General features: G+C 39.7%; 2 protein-coding genes across 4 annotated transcripts in view; both read right to left on the minus strand.

Moving 5' to 3' along the window:
* The window catches only part of Copg2 (coatomer protein complex subunit gamma 2), a 125,959-nt gene extending 112,564 nt beyond the window's left edge, over positions 1–13,395 (minus strand). The window contains exons 1-6 of one of the 3 annotated variants that reach the window (XM_013353239.2): positions 13,261–13,376; positions 12,662–12,843; positions 12,136–12,188; positions 11,444–11,524; positions 7,743–7,814; positions 1,542–1,621 (exon numbers count right to left, since the gene is read on the minus strand). In XM_013353239.2, the coding sequence (XP_013208693.1) occupies positions 1,542–1,621; positions 7,743–7,769 (107 nt within the window). In that variant the 5' untranslated portion in view covers positions 7,770–7,814; positions 11,444–11,524; positions 12,136–12,188; positions 12,662–12,843; positions 13,261–13,376. Of the gene's footprint in view, positions 1–1,541; positions 1,622–7,742; positions 7,815–11,443; positions 11,525–12,135; positions 12,189–12,661; positions 12,844–13,260 lie in introns of all 3 variants that reach the window. The other 2 variants (XM_026788592.1, XM_005365787.3) reach the window with 2 other exon arrangements.
* Positions 13,396–13,705: 310 nt separating this feature from the next.
* Tsga13 (testis specific 13) overlaps positions 13,706–14,460 on the minus strand; it is a 19,873-nt gene continuing 19,118 nt past the window's right edge. The window contains exon 8 of the mRNA XM_005365792.2: positions 13,706–13,872. Coding sequence (XP_005365849.1) covers positions 13,706–13,872 — 167 coding nt within the window. The remainder of the gene's footprint in view (positions 13,873–14,460) is intronic.

Consider the following 14,460-nt stretch of genomic DNA (forward strand, 5'->3'; position numbering starts at 1 on the left):
CACACATATATACACTACTATCACTACATCTGTGTTCACCACCATGTTACACACATATATACACTACTATCACTACATCTGTGTTCATCACCATGTTGCACACATATATACACTACTATCACTACATCTGTGTTCACCACCATGTTACACACATATATACACTACTATCACTACATCTGTGTTCACCACCACGTTACACACGTATATACACTACTACTACTACTACCTTTCTGTGTTCACCACCATGTTATACACATATGTACACCACTATTACTATATCTCTCTGTTCACCACCATGTTACGCACACACATATACAATATTTCAAAGTCAGACTATACAGAGTACCCACCTCCATTCAGGATTATGTTTATTAAAGAATTTTTCATATTCTTAAAGATTTTTCAAAAATAATTCCAAAAGCTTGCAATACTTCCTAATGTAAGCATTACACATGGCTAATGAACTAATCTTACCAATGACAGACATAACAGATGAGTGATCCAGAACGTGGCACTATGAGAAGTCCCAAGTGCTCCTAGCTTTCCAGCTCTACTCTCGGTGCCGGAGCACCAGTATTCGTAGAGGAATGTAATAATACACCTTTGCTCTTTCGCTGATCTGATAAGTGAGTATTTTATAGTTCGTTCTTAAATGTTTAATTTACTTATTTTGGTTACTGGCGACAGTGACTAAAGATATTTAGATCTTTATAGTGGTTATTTTGTAAACTATCCCTCAGTATTTTTATCTAAGATGATAACCTTTTGATATTATTTATTGTAAGCATTAATACCTTATTTAAGTAAGCAGTTACTTTTCAGTTTTGCCTATATTTATTTTTATGAGCTTAAAAGATATTTTTTATGCCTGGTGTGGTGGTGTATGCCTTCATTCCCAGCACTTGAGAGAGGAAGAGGCAGGTGAATCTCACTGCCAGCCTGGTCTACAAAGAAAGTGCCAAGATAGCCAGGGCTATTGTTCAGAGAAACCCTGTCTTCTTGAAAAACCAAAAAAAAAAAAAAAAAAAAAAAAAAGAAAGAAAGAAATTTTATTTTATGTGTCTGAGTGTCTGTTTGCAGGTATGTATGTGTATCACATGTGTACCCGACATCCACAGGGACCGTAAAAAGGTGCTGGATCTCTAGTAACGCAAGTTACAGACGGTTATGAGTCACAATATGAGTGTTAGGAACTGAACTCAAGTTTTTAATCACTCAAGCCATCTCTCCATCCCAATTTTTACAGACTTTTAAAAACTAACCCACAGTTTATTATCAGTACCCTTTGTAACCCTCTTAACAGATAGGCATGATTTTTATATGGCAACTGTGGTTTAGAAAAGAAGGGTTTAAGATATAACGTTCTTGCAAATTCTTATTGGCAGTTAAAAGAAACATCAAATCAAGAGAATAACAAATATTGTATGTGAAAATTGGAATTTAAAAAAGAATAATTTAAGATAGGCTATTCCTACAAGAACACAGCAGATATGCCATCAGTGCAGAAGGACTCGATCCCAGACTCTGGACTAGTCACATACCTGCTTGTGACGATGATCACATCCTCAGAGATGGTGGCCATTTCTTTAATGGTCAGGTAGCACATTCTCCTCAATGTTTGCTGAAAGTGTATTTATAGATTATAGCAGGTTATTTGTAAGAAAACTTTTTAGTTATTTTAAGTAAGACTTCAAGTATATTAAGAGGTATTCGTGGGCCAGCAAGATAGCTCAGAGGGTAAAGGTGCTTCCTACCAAGTTTGATAGCTTGATTTAATCCCTAAAACCCAAATACTGAAAACAGAGAACCAGCTCCCACAAGTTATCTACTGACACACACATGAACAAACATTAAAAACAATGAAGGGAGATAGCCTTCAAAATATCTAAAAATATCATTAAAACTATACGGATATTTTTTAAAAACACTCAAAATACTACTATTTCTTAAGCAAAAATACTTGATGCATTGATATCTGAGAAAACATAAAAGCAACGCCTTAAAAAAAAAATCAATTACTTGGCTAAGCAAGAACCAGGAGATGGGGGAGCAGCAGGCTTGGTCGAGCCTCAAGTGATGCAACAAGACTCTGTTGACGCCACATGAGGAGTGGATGGGGATGGGGTACTGAGAGAAAGGGAGGGGGAAGAAACTAGGATTGGTGTGTAAAATAAAAGATTGCTTTAAAAAAAATCCATTCCTTGCTGGGAGGCAGAGGCAGGTGAAAACTACAAGTTCAAGGCCAGTCTGGTCTACAAAGCAAGTACCAGGAGAGCCAAGGCTATTATGCAGAGAAACCCTGCCTTGCAAAACCACACACACACACACACACACACACACACACACACACACACACACAAAATCAATTACTCTTCTACAGAGATATAACTGTTTTAAAGTGATAAAGACTTGTCTCACAAAATGTATTATTAAGATTTCTAAGAAATGTGTATGCGAGGGCTGGAGAGATGGCTCAGTGGTTAAGAGCACTGGCTGTTCTTCTAGAGGTCCTGAATTCAATTCCCAGTACCCACGTAGTGGCTCACAACCATCTATAATGAGATCTGGTGACCTCTTAGGGTATATATGCATACATGCAGGTATTCATGCAGGCAGGGTTTCTCTGTAGCTTTGGAACCTGTCCTGGAACTCACTCTGTAGACCAGGCTGCCCTCCAACAACAGAGATCCGCCTGCCTCTGCCTCCCAAGTGCCAGGATTAAAGGCATGTGCCACCACTGCCCAGCATAAATAAATAAATCTTAAGAAAGAAAAGAAAGAAAGAAAGAAAGAAAGAAAGAAAGAAAGAAAGAAAGAAAGAAAGAAAGAAAGAGTGTATGCAGACATAATGCTAATTCTGTTTTCCCCTCCATTCAGCGAATACCAATGTTTCTCCTAAAATGACTCATTGCTGGATAATCAACTTCCATTTTAAGTTATCAAAGTTTCCAGATGGATACCAGGATCCAAAGTGAGACAGTAACAATAACAGTTCCAGCCCAGCCCAGCCTAGCCCAGCTCTCCTCAGCTGCATCTCTGATTTACTTGTAGACCCCAGGCTCCTTTAGTCTGCCCAGCCTCCTAAGTACCTTCAGTACTTATAAATACAGAAACTCACCATCAGACCCAGTTCCAGAGCCTAAGCTATAGTAAAAATTTAGTTGACACCACTGAACCCAATAAGAGAAGAAGAAAAGGAAGATTCTCGGAGTGATTTAACACAAGGAAGAAAGGGAAGGAGGGAGAAGAGGGAAGAAAAAGAAAGGGAAGGAAAAGGGGAGAGGAGGGGAGGGGAGGGGAGGGAGTGGGCAGGCAAGCATACAACAAATCAAAGTCACACAAACACAAAGCTAACAACAAAAAATGGTAAATAGAAATCAAAATTTCAGAACTAAAACAAATTCCATTCTACATAAAAGATATAGTATAAAACACAGATAGAAACTGGATTAGCCAAAGTAGAAGAAAAAAACAACTGCTCAAGTTAGCAGACATAAGGCAAATGGAAATTAGATTCAGACACACCTCATGGCCCTCAGAATGCCAAAACTTCTAAAAACTGGAACTGCAAAGTGTGCTTTTAGCCAGCAAAACACATTATGTAGATAAATACACAGAAATGTTAAACACAATATGAATCAAAGTTTATTTTTAAAAATAATATTTCACAGTATAAGAACAATTTCTATGTAATATATATGATAGAATATGCATCTAGATTATATGTACTCTATTATAACTCAATAACAAAAGCACAACATTTTTTAAATGGATAAAGGATTTGGGGGGGCTGGAGAGATGGCTCAGAGGTTAAGAGCACTGGTTGCTCTTCCAGAGGTCCTGAGTTCAATTCCCAGCAACCATAGTGACTTACAACCATCCATAATGAGATCTGGTGACCTCTTCTGGCCTGCAGGCAGAACACTGTATACATAATAAATAAATAAACTTAAAAAAAAAAAAAAGGATTTGGTGATGTTTTTAAAAATTAGTTCTCTGAAAATTTTACATAATGTATTTTAATCCTATTCACTCTCCAACTCCTCCCAGCTCAACTCCCCCACCCTTTCCCTACTTGTCCAATTTTGTGTCCTTTTCTAAGTTTTTTTAAACTCAGCAAGTCCAGCTTATGTTTAGGGAAACATCTGAAGAGACATTTATCCAAAAAGACATAAATGGCCAATAATCAAATGAAAAGACTGACCCCAAAATTTTACTATGTAGCCATGGACAAAATACAGAGAAATTCCCAGGTCAGGAGTTCTGGCAGCAAAAACAAACACTCATTCTCATGAAATATAAACCTGAAATCTCACTGAATGAGAAATAGTATATAAAGAATGGGTTCTAAAAAATATATTCTGCAGGTGCAGAATATATTTCAGATAGTATATTCCAGATAGTAATTCAGACATATAGCAAGGAATAAAAAGTAGGAAGGAAAAAAGTATTAAAGATAAATTTATTTGAAGGAACAAAACCTAAAAAGATATGTTTCTAAATGTGTATATATATATAAATGTGTATATATATATACACATTTAGAAATATATATAAACATGTCTATTAACATATTCATAGAGATGGTAAGAGTGTCTAAGACTCTCAAATTTCCCACAAGCAGAGAAAAGATTAAAATGAGTATTAGATTTTTATAAGTTCATGAAGCAATTTAGGGTAACTGTCAAAAACTCTGAAAATATTATCCAGTATGTAACTGGTGTTCTTCACTTTGCTGCCTTTTTTCCTTCTTCAGTTCTATTTCAGACTGTTTCTATCATTGTCTTCAAGTACACTGGTTTCCCTCCTCACTTTTGTCCTTCCTAAAAATTTAAACTTTTTTGGCTTTCCCAACTCTACCTGCCCTTCCTTCCTCTAGGCAGCTAACTGGTGCAATCCCAGGGTGCATCTTGCTTGCTTCTCTTCTTCAAATCACAGTCATTGCAAGCTAGACATACTACCTGAAAACTGAAACTGGGTATGTTTTGTTTGGGTCTCTCGTATTTATGGTAGCAAGGTAAATCCAGCCATTTACACAGCTGGAAACAAAACAGAAATGTGGTTCTGAACATCAAAACATAGAGTAATTTATACAAAATAACTATTTCTTTTCCTACCTATTTCTTCTTGCTTCTTTCACCACTGACTTCTAACCCTGCTGCAGCATAGTTAAAACTACGACTAAGGAACATAGTCTGTATGCTTTTGTTCCTTTAAAATTACTTGTCTACTTTTATTCCAAGTCTGTAGCAAAGTTCTGTAAACATGTATCCTTTATTTATGTATAAAGTTAGATAAATCTGTGTGTTTTTCTCTTTTCTTGATCTCATTATCTTGCTTCAGTCTTTCAATGGGTCTCACACTGTGACACAGGCTAGACTTGAACTCACTACACAGTTAAAAATGGCCCTAAACTTCTGGTCCTCCTGCCTCTACCTGCCAAGTGAGTATACATGTACACCATCATACCTAGTTTAGGAGGGGCTGGAGATCAAACCCAGAGCTTCATGCATTCAGGTCAAGCAGTCTACCAACTAACCAATATCCTCAGCTCACTATATTTTCCCCCAACTATTTTAGAAAAGAAAAATTAATAAGAAAAACAATGAATCAAAAAGCTTGTTCCATGAAGATATTTATAAGATATAAACTTCTAGATAAAACTCTCAGGAATACAAGACGTAATTATAATTTACCCATATCAGAATGACAGATATCATTACAGATTCTACATTATATAAAAAGGGATTATGAACAATTCTATTTTCCACTCCCCCACTACTCACACACAGTCAAATTTCTCTGGCTCTTCATCAGAAAAATTCCATATCATTTCAAACTTCTTCCATAAATGTTCCTATCCTCCTATCTTTTATTCCCTAAGGATGGCCCTGTAACTTTCTAAACGGTGGCTGTTTTCTTTCTCACGCTCTCCACAAAGAAGCTACTCTTCACTGCCTTACCAGCTCTTGACAAGGCCTTCTTTCAGTGCACCTTCTCCCCTAAAGTACGGTGACTCATTTTCACTGTCACAGCCTCTCTCAGTGACAGGTACCACTCCTGGCTCCATCATTATTTATAACCCCTTAATCCTATAACTATTTGCTGACCCCGTCTAGCCCAACACCAAGTACCTGACTGCAAAATCAGAGCCACATAGAGCCTGACTTTTCTAACAGCAATGTTTGGGCCCTATTCCAACAACTTGAAATGCCTACTTTTCTAGTCTAATTCCTGAAGGAAATGCCTAATCCCATAACACTCACAGTGGCTCTGCTTCTTTGATTAAACCCTGAATTGTTGGTACAGGAAGCGATTAAAGGAAAGCATGTCCTGAATGTTAGGAACTTGAAACTGCTTCTGTTTGGACTGAAGATAACAATGATCTTGTTTCTAGGGAATCAGGAAATGTAAGTAATTCATAGCATGAAATAGCATAAATATTTAAATTATTTATGTAAAAACCTATAGAAAACAACATTTTGGATAAATAAGCAAATGTTGCCGGAGTGTACTTTAATAAAAAATAAGTTCTTAAAAACTAAGATGTTGAAAGTAATTTGTTTAGGGGGCTGATAAAGATGATTCAGCAGGTAAAAGCACTTGCTACCAATGCTGAAGACCTGAGTTCAACCACCAGGACCTTCATGGTGGAAGGAGAGAACTGAGTCTTGCAAGTTGTCCTCTTATATCTACATACACATCACACACTCGCATGCACACACACACATACATACATACATACACACACACACACGTTTTCTTAAAAGAAAATGATGAGCATAACAGGTTTAAATGGACAGCTGAAAGTCTGAAGGAAGGAGAGAGCCTCTCTGCTTGTGTGTGTGTTGTATTATACTATATATAGGATATATACACACACACTACTGCTATATAACAGGAAGTCATTTGCCATGAAAGTGAGGTAGAGACAAACAGACAAAAGTACCTAAAACCTCAAATTCTGCCAAGCACCTTTTGTCAGATCTTTAATCTGAGGGGACACTCCTCCCTCTGTCTGAGCATATATAAAGGCCTCCCCTAATATAACTGTCTTACAGAGGTCTGTTGGTTTTCCTGAAGAACTACTCCTAAAATCTTCATTATCAAGACATATGGGCAGACACAAATGCACAGGGGTCCTGGGAATTAGACACAAAATGTAGCCTATGCTGATATACATTATGTATAAAAAGAATTTGGCAAATATATGCTAACAGAAAGCTAAGATATATGTACCCCAGAATCCTGCTCTCTGTGTTTTTCCGTATTAAACCTGGGCATAAAAGAACTGTGCCACATTCAGAAAACAGAAGGGAAGCAGCAGCAATTACACTCTAAGCTTTGAGGGGACCCAGGGTAACGAGACGCAGTTACAGAGGTACTGGCAGGCTTACTGTATCCCCACTCCAAACCCAGCTCTTTTCAACTGCCAGCCCTGCTGACCAATAACCCAGGCCCACAAAAAACCTGACTAGGACCAATAGATGTGGACCTGTAGGTATCAACTTTTTCTCTAATGACTTCAGGAAGAGTTTTATACTATACTTTATATACTTTTTTTTTATACTTTAATTCTTCCACATTTACATATTGCTTAAAAAGGATTTGTAAGTTTTATCAAGATAAATGGTTTTAAAGTAATTTTAAACATTTCAAACAACCCTCTTTAATTTGGAACACTCTAGTTCCCGGGGGAAAATAAATAAATGTTTTCATCATAAAATAATAAAACAGACTTACATCATTAGATTGGAACAAGCGAGTCATTGCAAAGAAGGCTTCTGTAGCTTCCACAGTTCCAAAGGGCTCACCCTAAGGAAAATTGAAAACAATTTTTTAAACTAAAAAATGTAGACATTAAGGATTTGCTTTTACTTCTCAATAAATCATTTTGAATTCAGGAGGAGGTCTCTTTATTAGCATTCATGGCAACGGTTTGGCTTTCAATTTAGAAATCTGCAGAGGAGAAAACCCCCCTCACGACCATTTAGAGACTTGTTATTTAAAATAATTCAAAATAGCACGCCACAGTTCCAGAACTGTAGTCTCTACATTTTTAACAGAAACTGCTTATTTCCCTCACAGATTTACAAGGAGGCAAAACATGACAGGAAGAAGAATTTCCAGTCAGCATTGCATAAGGTCAAACAACCTAAAAGCAGGGATTACACCTTGTAAAGTTCCACACTCTAATGCCTGGCACATGCCCAATACGGGACAAGTACATCATATATATAAAACTGTAAGGATTGCTTATGAGAAATCTCAGAAAATATGGCAAGACAGGATCCAAACCAAGAGAGAAGGATCTAGATTCACCTCCTTTTTATGTTTCATGGTGCTATAGAGCCCAAGACACTGACCCAAATTCTTAGAAGCATGATTTGGATCTAACAGTTTTTAATGTGAGTAAAAGATTATTTAGAGACCCTCTCAAAATACAGTCTCCTTCAGTGAGATCTTGAGGGACCACTTGGTACAAGCTCCCAGACATGCCAATGCTGCTGATCTGGAGTAGCTCAGCTCGACAACTGAACTCACTACTTTTCAAAACATTTCTAGTTGTAGACTTCCTCAAATATTACCATTTTAACACTTAACTTCTTTCGTTAGAAGTGCCCCTATATAACACATTGGGCTCAATTTGTTTTCAGAGTTCAGATTTTACATAAAATACAAGTAGTCTTATATCCATTGCCATGGTATAAGAATTTTCATTAAAAAAGTCTCAAGTTTGGGATGAAAGACAAAGTATAAAAAGAGTTTACAACTATTTAAATCAGTATCCAATTGCTCATCAGCATGGGAGAAAACTTTGTTACTGTGAAACTTACCAAACACCCAAAAGCCCGTGGGATTCCTCAGTCATATTAAAAAAGTCGTTACTACATTTGACTTACAGCTCAAGAGTATTTGGCTCTGTCAACGCTAGTAGAAATTCTGAAGGCTTTTTTTCCCCTCAAATGTTCTACCAAGGACCAGGGAAAGAGATAAAATGAATGCTCCCAAACCTGTTTTCATGACCAAGTTTATGCTCAATCACCTTATCAAGATAATTTGGTTAAATCTTTAGATTAGGTTTTTGGTTTTAAAACTACATGATAAAAATGTTTTTTTTAGAGGCTGATGAGATGGCTCAGTGGATAAAGACACTTATCACCAAGCCTGATGATTTGTGTTCAATTCTCAACCTCTACATGGTAGAGAGAACAGACCTCCACACGCATTTTCTACAAGCACATACAAAGTTAATAAGTAACTGTAAAAAACTAAAATAAAAGATTTTCCTAGAATTTAAGTTGGTAAGTATAACCCATTTAGCATTACATATAAATATCTTAGATATGCAATGTCTATATGTTTGTATGTAAATACCTATAGAGATATATATTGTCTATAAAATAAAATCATATTTTCTAAGGTTTTAAATGCCTATGAGATTACATTTACAGTTTGATGCAAAATAAAAAGAAAATTAACAGCAGCAATAGAATAAAGAATTAAAAAAATATTTTTTGGCTTTGCCTACTGTAACACCAGTGCCTAATACATAAGATATAGCAGGCATGCAATAAAATTTACTAAGTTATAAATGGGAAGTATTTCTGAGTAAAAATTATGTGCCTAGCACTATTATAATGGTTTACACCTACTATTTTATTTAACTATAATGTTTAAAAAAACTGGTATTATCAGCCAGGTGTAGTACACTGCATACCTTTAGTCCCAGCACTTAGGAGGCAGAAGCAGGCAGATCTCTGTGAGTTCAAGGACAGCCTGGTCTACAAAACGAGTTCCAGGAGAGCCAGGGCTATCACACAGAGAAACTATGGGGGGAGGGGAGTATTATAATCCTCATTTAAAGCAGAGTAGTATGGCACATAATGGTTAACTTACTTGTCCAAAATCATATTGACAGTATTAGTGTAATGATACGAATATGAGACCTGAACATTAAGACAAAAACTTTAACACAGCACTATTATGCCAAATAAATAAGCAAACAAACATTTGAAATCTGCCTGACTTACTTTACAGTGTCCTGGCACTAGCTCTTATAGACCAGGCTGGCCTCGAACTCATAGAGATCTGCCTGCCTCTACCTCCTGAGTGCTGGGATTAAAAGTGTATGCCACCAACCTCCCAGTTGACTTTATACTGTATTTTCAAAGGGTTTTCAAAGTTGACATGAATACATGTCAACTGATCTGGAGAGTTGCTTCAGCAGTCAAGAGCACTTGTTGCTCTTACAGAGGACCCAGGTTTGATGGAGGAGGGTCATCTGTCTTTGTTACTTTCATTGGTTAATAAAGAGACTGCCTTGGACTTTTAATAGGGCAGAAAATTAGGTGGGTGAAGTAGACAGAACAGAATGCTGGGAAGAAGGCAATGAGGCAGACGCCTCAGGCAGTCACCATGATTCTCCAACCCGAGACGCCATGCCTATCTTCTCTGAGACAGATGCAGGTTAAGATCTTTCCCAGTAAGCCACTACCTCGTGGTGCTATACACATTATTAGAAATGGGTTAATCAAGATGTGAGAGTTAGCCAATAAGAGGCTACAGATAACAGACCAGGCAGTGTTTAAAAGAATACAGTTTCCATGTAATTATTTTGGGTAAAGCTAGCCAGTGGCCGGGAGCTGAGCGGTGGGAAGCAGCCTGCAGCTCCTCCTATACAGGTTTGATTCCCAGCACCGATGTGGTGGCTCTGTAACTCAAGTCTCAGGGGACCTGATAACCTCTTCTGACCTCTATGAATACCAGGCACACATATGGTACATAAACATACATGCAGGTAAAATATTCATACACATAAAAAAAATTAAATTGAAAACAAATTGAAAAGTTAAAAATAATTACATGTAGCAAGTATGTTCTAAGTACTATTTGTTGAATTCAAATCAATATATCTATTGAAATGTACATGTTTAGTACTCACTCATAGGTGGTTTTTAAACATAAAGCAAAGAAAGCCAGCCTACAAACCACAATCCCAGAGAACTTAGACAACAATGAGGACACTAAGAGAGACTTACATAGATCTAACCTACATGGGAAGTAGAAAGTAGAAAAAGACAAGATCTCTTGAGTAAATTGGGAGCATGGGGACCTTGGGGAAGGATTGAAGGGGGGAGAGGAAAGGCAGGGAGGGGAGCAGAGAAAAATGTAGAGTTCAATAAATATCAATAAAATTAAAAAAACAAAAATAAACAAAAAAGAAACATACATGTTTAGCTGGCTTAATACCTCATGAATTTAAGAAATATAGTCCTTATATTAAAGAGTTTTTACACATTATTGTTCTAAACAAACATTTTGCATTTTCAAATTTCATAATTTTTAAAAAAACAATTCTACTTTTCAGTAAGTACTTCACTGCGGGTCACATGTTTCTGTCCTAATATACAAATCTAAGGAAGTCAGTCAGAACAGTTTACCTGGTTGAGCAAGTACAGAATCTTTGTCAAAATATGCAAGCATCTTCTTGGATTGATGGGGGTTTCATTGAATATGCGTGCCTACAGAAATATGCAAAACAGGATGCTGTAGTGTATTTTCTATCAGAGAGGACAGGGCAAATCACCTTTAATAACATTACCAACATGTTAGTTCACTCTCCAAATGTCAGTTGTCTATGCTCTCAAGTTATGATGGTATACAATAAATTACTGGATGTGACCCAAACTTTCCTATCTATACTTTCTTATTCCCTTGGGTTGACTACTTCAACTTTAAAGACTCTGCCAGAACCTCTGTCTGCATATGAACATCAAGAGCTTAATATCTGTAAAGTCTTCCAATAACCTCTCACTTACCACTATTTCTTCTAGTATTTCATTAAAATCCCCCAGAACAACAATCTGCATGTCTATATATTTCTATAGTTCTAGACCGTCCTTTTCCCTAAATCTATCCTTTGCACCCGGTTACACTCCATTACTTTTAATATATAAATGAAAAATGAATTTCTTTCTTTGATCAAATATAGGGAAGAGTGACCTTTAGCCTGTCACATGGTTCTACGCTCCTTCATTCTCATTTGGGGTGTCCTGATTTTAGTACCTCAGAATTTCGTTGCCCATCTATCTCAAACAGAATTGACAAGAGACTGAATACATCCATGCCATACCTCCTGCAAGACAGCACTCTTCTCCAAATGCTGGAAAGGATTGGAACCACTTCCTATAGTATAAGAAAAAGAGAAGGTCTTCAGTAGCTGTCCTACAAAGACTTTTCTAGAGAAGGATATTGCATGCTTGGAAAATCTCACCTAAACAGGATGATCCCTTGGAAGTCACAAGGACAACTATTACAAATATGCAATTAAGTTGGATGAAGTAATTTGGATTCTGGTACAAAGTCTATCGTTGTCATAGCTGAGAGCTTGGACTTCTCTGGATACAGGAACCCTGTCCAAAATGAGTGCCTTCCTTCCCTGCTTCCCCCTCCCCCATTCCATGGATGTCAACAAATGTGTCGTTTCCACCACCACCAAGAGTAATGAGATGACAGGACACTATGGATTTCCCTAAAAGAAAAAAAACAAGCCCTATTTTATGTGTTTCACACATTTACTGAAGCAGAAAGGAACAGTTTCGCAGAGAATCACAAATGTAAAGAGGCCATGCAGGATGAGGCCATGAAGGTCCACTAACCCAACCTTCCACCACACTTGTGAGAGCAGCTACCACTGAAGAGCTGAAGATTTTTTTTTTTTTTTTGAAGAGGCTTGGCATCTTCCCCACTTGCACTGCACCACAGACAGGTATCAACACGCAAGTCACTTCTGGATGCCTGCGCATTCAATGAGCTGTGTCCCACCGGGCAGTCTTAACCCCTGGGAACAGGAGAATCAAGGCCCTTCAGAGTCCATAAACACGCAACCCTGGCCCGGTCGACCCCAGCCCCAAAAACAAGGGGTGTTCGCCCTGGGGCCTAACCCCACCAGCAACCCCAGGCCACCGAGACATGCGCGCGCACTTCCTCGCCCCCCGACAGGGCCCCGCGGAGGGCCGGCTAAGAGGGGCTCGGCCGGGGGGCGGGAGCGGGGGGCGGGGACGCGCCGGGGCGGAGCCGCCAAGCGCTCAAGGCGACACTCGGGGCCGGGAGCGCGCAGCCCGAGGGGAGGCCCCGGCGCCGGGGGAGGGGCTTCAGGCAGACCCCGCCGTTGAGGCCAGTCCCGGAGCAGGTGGCTGCGGGCGAGGGAAAGGGGACCCCTGCGCTTGAGGGTGGGCGTGCGGAGCGCCGCGCGTACCAGACTCCTCGTCCTTCTTGTCGAATTTTTTAATCATCTTGGACGGCTTCCCAGCGCCCAGACCCACCGCAACCTTTCCAGGCGCCTCAGCCGGCGAGCGGAAGACGCTGCAGGAAGGCCGGCCCCGTGGTCTCACACCGGTTGGGCCGGCGGGCCGTCACTCGGGGCCAAGGCCCGCCCCCCTCGGGCGGCTGTGGCCGCCCTCGCCCCCCAGGGACGCAGGCACTCCCTCCGCTCCGCCCACTGTCGCGCGGGGGCGTGGCCAGGCGCTGCCCCGAGGCTTGCCCCGCCCCATTTGCCAAGCTGTGCAACCCTGGTCTAAGGCAGCAAGTGTGGAACTTTATTTGGTTGGTGACATCTCTAGGCCTTCTCAGTTCTTGGAGAGCCAGGAAGGGGACTTGAAGGATTCGTCTTCACTTAACGACAGCGGCACTTTTGATAACCCCTAAATGACAGCGGCATTTTTGATAACCCACTGCTGGGCTCTTCCATAGCGAAAGACGCTATCCCCTGGCACACATCTGGTGGGCTTCTCTTCCAGGAGCTTTGAAAATGTCAGTGGTTCCCAAAGGACTTGCGAAGTTGGTGGCTCACCCTTTGACTTCTTCGAAACTACGACAAAGCACAGGACACGTTGAATGGGCATCTCTGAAAGCACTAGAAGGATACTTAAAAGGAAGGCGAGATGTGATCCGTTTGGAGGGACCAGAAAGTGGGTCCTAACTCTTACCGAGAAGGTAGATTTGGGGACTGTCATTCCTGACCTCTTATATGATTCTGGATTCCTTCTTCACCAGAACCCACTGCCAGTGTAAGTCTTCGTAGCTCTCGCCCTTTTCAAGGGATTCAGTCTGCAGCCGTACTCATTAACACTAGAGTAATTTAAGGGACAAACTCATCGCCTACCTCAGTGCTTTCCCAAAACATTTTCTCATATTCGTCCTCGACTCGGAGTATGAATAACACACTTTTCCTACCTTTGACATGGATGGCATCACATTTCTATATGGCCTTTCCGGCTTCACTGGTTCTTAGGGCGTTGTCTATTGATGTGATCTTAACCGCTGTCAGCGATTCAGGGCGCGGTTTGCCTCTTGGGCAACCTCCTAACCAGCCTTCACAGCTTCTACCCAGATCGATCTCGAAATCTCTCTCTCTCTCTCTCTCTCTCTCTCTCTCTCTCTCTCTCTCTCTCTCTCT

This window comes from Microtus ochrogaster, unplaced genomic scaffold (genome assembly GCF_000317375.1).
Source record: "Microtus ochrogaster isolate Prairie Vole_2 unplaced genomic scaffold, MicOch1.0 UNK4, whole genome shotgun sequence".
NCBI classification, from domain to species: Eukaryota; Metazoa; Chordata; class Mammalia; order Rodentia; family Cricetidae; genus Microtus; species Microtus ochrogaster.